This window comes from Metarhizium robertsii, assembly GCF_000187425.2.
Source record: "Metarhizium robertsii ARSEF 23 chromosome Unknown MAA_Scf_19, whole genome shotgun sequence".
Lineage (NCBI taxonomy): Eukaryota > Fungi > Ascomycota > Sordariomycetes > Hypocreales > Clavicipitaceae > Metarhizium > Metarhizium robertsii.
The window spans coordinates 37,931-41,058 of NW_011942159.1; the positions used below are offsets into that span (position 1 = coordinate 37,931).

General features: G+C 48.0%; 1 protein-coding gene across 1 annotated transcript in view; it reads right to left on the reverse strand.

Moving 5' to 3' along the window:
- Positions 1-1,821: 1,821 nt before the first annotated feature.
- The window catches only part of MAA_10153 (restless-like transposase), a gene marked incomplete at both ends in the record, with an annotated part of 2,531 nt that continues 1,224 nt past the window's right edge, over positions 1,822-3,128 (reverse strand). Inside the window, one exon of the mRNA XM_007828151.1 lies at positions 1,822-2,290. Coding sequence (XP_007826342.1) covers positions 1,822-2,290 — 469 coding nt within the window. The remainder of the gene's footprint in view (positions 2,291-3,128) is intronic.

Below are 3,128 nucleotides of genomic sequence, written 5' to 3' on the forward strand. Positions count from 1 at the left end.
GTACAATTTTGCCCATGTATGTATCCTCGGCCAAGCCCAAAGCGTAGCTGAGAGTCGACTGTCCCAACAAGGCTAATCATTTCTTCGCTGCCTTCACAAATCATCCAACGAAACTGTTCTGGTATTCGCATTGTGCGGCCTTTGGGGTCTGTATGCCTACGTTTACGGTAGGAAAGAACTTCAAATGTGACGTCTTGGTAAATAAAGACTTCACCATCAAGACTGCGGAGGTGTGCTGACACACTTAGAGTCTGACCAAGCCCTCGCACCTTATTCAAGAGCAATTGAGTGCGTTTATCCAAGTCGATAATTTGATAAGTAAAGAACGCAACGGGTATCTTTAGTTGTGGTTGGAGGGGGGTGCTCGTCAACACTTGCGGAGTCATACAGCGGGCGTACTCGACAGTACACATGCCAGAAATCTCAGTGGTGCCGCGGACATCTTTAATCGTTCCATGATACGTAGCGAATAGACTCAAGTGATCATAGATGGGAGTTTGGATAAACCACGAGACTTGCTGGGTAGTGGATATCTGGAGATCCACGCTCATGTGGTGATATCGGCCAGTGACAGTAAATTCCGGGTAGTTGGAAGTAATAACGAGGTTATCGCCCCAAGCAAGGCGCGTTCCATCCTCTGCAAATGAGCATGTAGTTGACGTGTCATACGCTTCGAAGTGGTGCGTTTCACCATATGCAGTTGACGATAGCACTGATGTACTGTTTCGTGCGTCTGGGGCAGCGGTATAGTCGTTATCAAACACCAAGTTCCCAAACCCTCCAATTGCCGTTACAGTATTCATATAGCGGTATGGTTCAGGAAGGCTAGGGATGAACACACCGTAGTGTGTCCAACCCCACCGTTTAGAACGATCATGCGGCAAGAGTATTTCTGGCACGTTAAAAGGGCGTACTGATTCCTCAATCGCCTTGTCTACGTGTGGCCGAATATAGAGTAGGAGCCTCGAAATAGCGCTTACGACTGCGTTTGTTGGCGGTTGTGTTGTATCCATATTTGGTATTAGCTGGAGTGGTTAAGAGAACTAGAAAATAAAGGTATCTTGTGTTTCATGAAGTATTTAAGGGTATTTATTGCACTAGTAATTTAACTAGTTTAACTAACACACACAAACACATTATTAATACTTTGTATTAAGGCTTGTAGATTACAATTACCGAGGCTCTTGTATTTTTTGAGCGTATGCTGGCTCAACATAGCAGACATGTGAAAATATTAGGAGGTGTAAACTATTTCTTACTGTATTCCTTTGACAGGACGTCGCAATTACCCCGCGTCTCCTACGGCCCCAACTACTTTCCTCCGGGTCCGCTCAGGGATGTGGCTCAATTACGGATGGATGGATGGATTTTATTTCGCCCGGAGGGAAGTCCCCAAAGGGCCACGACATTAAACAGTACTTAAGTAGCTAGTTGACAATCTAGGTTCGTTTGTTACCTAGCACCCCAAGCCCCACAGATGATCGTCTCATCGCTAGCAAGCCAACCTCGTCGCCATTTGTTCCATGACAGGCCTGCTTGAAGGCCAAATTCTCCAAGTGTCCAGCATCCTAGACGTGGTCGCGGTGCGTGTCGTAGCTTCAAGTTGTTTCACAACCTGTCCTAGCTGTTCCTTCGTGTTTACAACTTCTTGTTCCAATTTGCAGATCAGTTCCTGTTGCTTAATAGACTCCTCCTTAAGATCCTTCAACTCATCCAACACCTTTTCGAGTAGCACCCTCTCGCTGTCACCCCCGGTGGTTTCGCTGCTGATTAATCGATGGTTCATGATCCGTATCTGTAGATGAAGCTCGTCTGGCGCGCTTAGTCGTTCGTTTCTCGGCATCCTTTGGCATCCGGTTGATCTCCATTGCCTTCGCGGTCGGCTTCACCGCCCGCATCGATCGTTTCGGCATCGCGGAGCTCACCAGCCCCACCCGTCTGGTCCCCCGCAGTGGGATCCGCTACGGTGCTAACAGCCACCAGCTGGAGAACTCGGCAAGTCTGCAAGGCCACGGAGGAGGTCTGCGGCTCGAACGAACCCACGTCCAAATGAACAAGTTTGGCGGCGCTAACTGTAAAGATTATCAACTTGTCGCTGACAAAATTGAAGGCATTGTCCAGAAGATTCGTGATGGAACCTGGCTTCAAAAAGCGGACGCCTGGATACGCGACAAATACTACACCGATGAGAGGCTTAAGATTGAGCGGCTCTCCGGCGAGTCTCTGTCTATGGAACAGTGCTACATCAATCTCGCCATTGTGGAGAAGCCCAACAAGAATGCGGACCGCACTGAGAAAGGGTCAAAAGAAGCAGATTCAGCCCCACGGTTATCATCGTTTTCACTCTTTTCCCGGCAGAAGGTTGAGACGCCAGACAAGACGATCCAGGTCGAGTTGCCGACGATCTTCAACGAACGCAGAGAACCCAAGGGAAATCAGATACGTCCAAGAAGAATCTTGATTCAAGGACGCGCGTTAGCAAGACTACGCTGTGCAAAAAGATGGTCTACGATTTTAAGCGCCGTATACGGATGGATGGATGGAATTTATTTCGCCCGGAGGGAAGTCCCGAAAGGGCCACGACACTAAAACGCTCGCACCAACCAAGTGGGGCGTGGCACGAGTAGACATCGGCACGGCTCTTCTAGGCGCTGGACCTGGCAATTTTATCCTATCAGACGATGGGGGCGTAATCTCCTTCACAAAATCCATGCACCACGTGATACAGAATTCCTTAGTCAGCAGCTCAATCTTTTCCTATTTCGGTTGTTTGTTTATCTTTCCAGCACTACGTACCGCTGTCAACAGCCTTCTACTGCTTCTTCAACAATGGATTCTCAAGCTGAAGCGTCCGAAGAATTCTTTTGTAGCAGATGCCGAAAATTACGTTCTGTGCTTGAATTTGAAGTGAATAAACAAGGGAGGCGGAACAAACTTGTAAACGTCATAGTCAGAAACGCGTTCTGGAGTTCGATGCCTGGGAGCATTTCACTCTGTTTCTTCGCAATTGGAAGAGACGGGTAAGTAATTTCTAACATGTCAACGAATTGACGTACAAACCCATACCCGTACTAACCTCTGCGAGCTGAATAGAATCGACCTACGATATTAAGCCGGAATTACGTGTT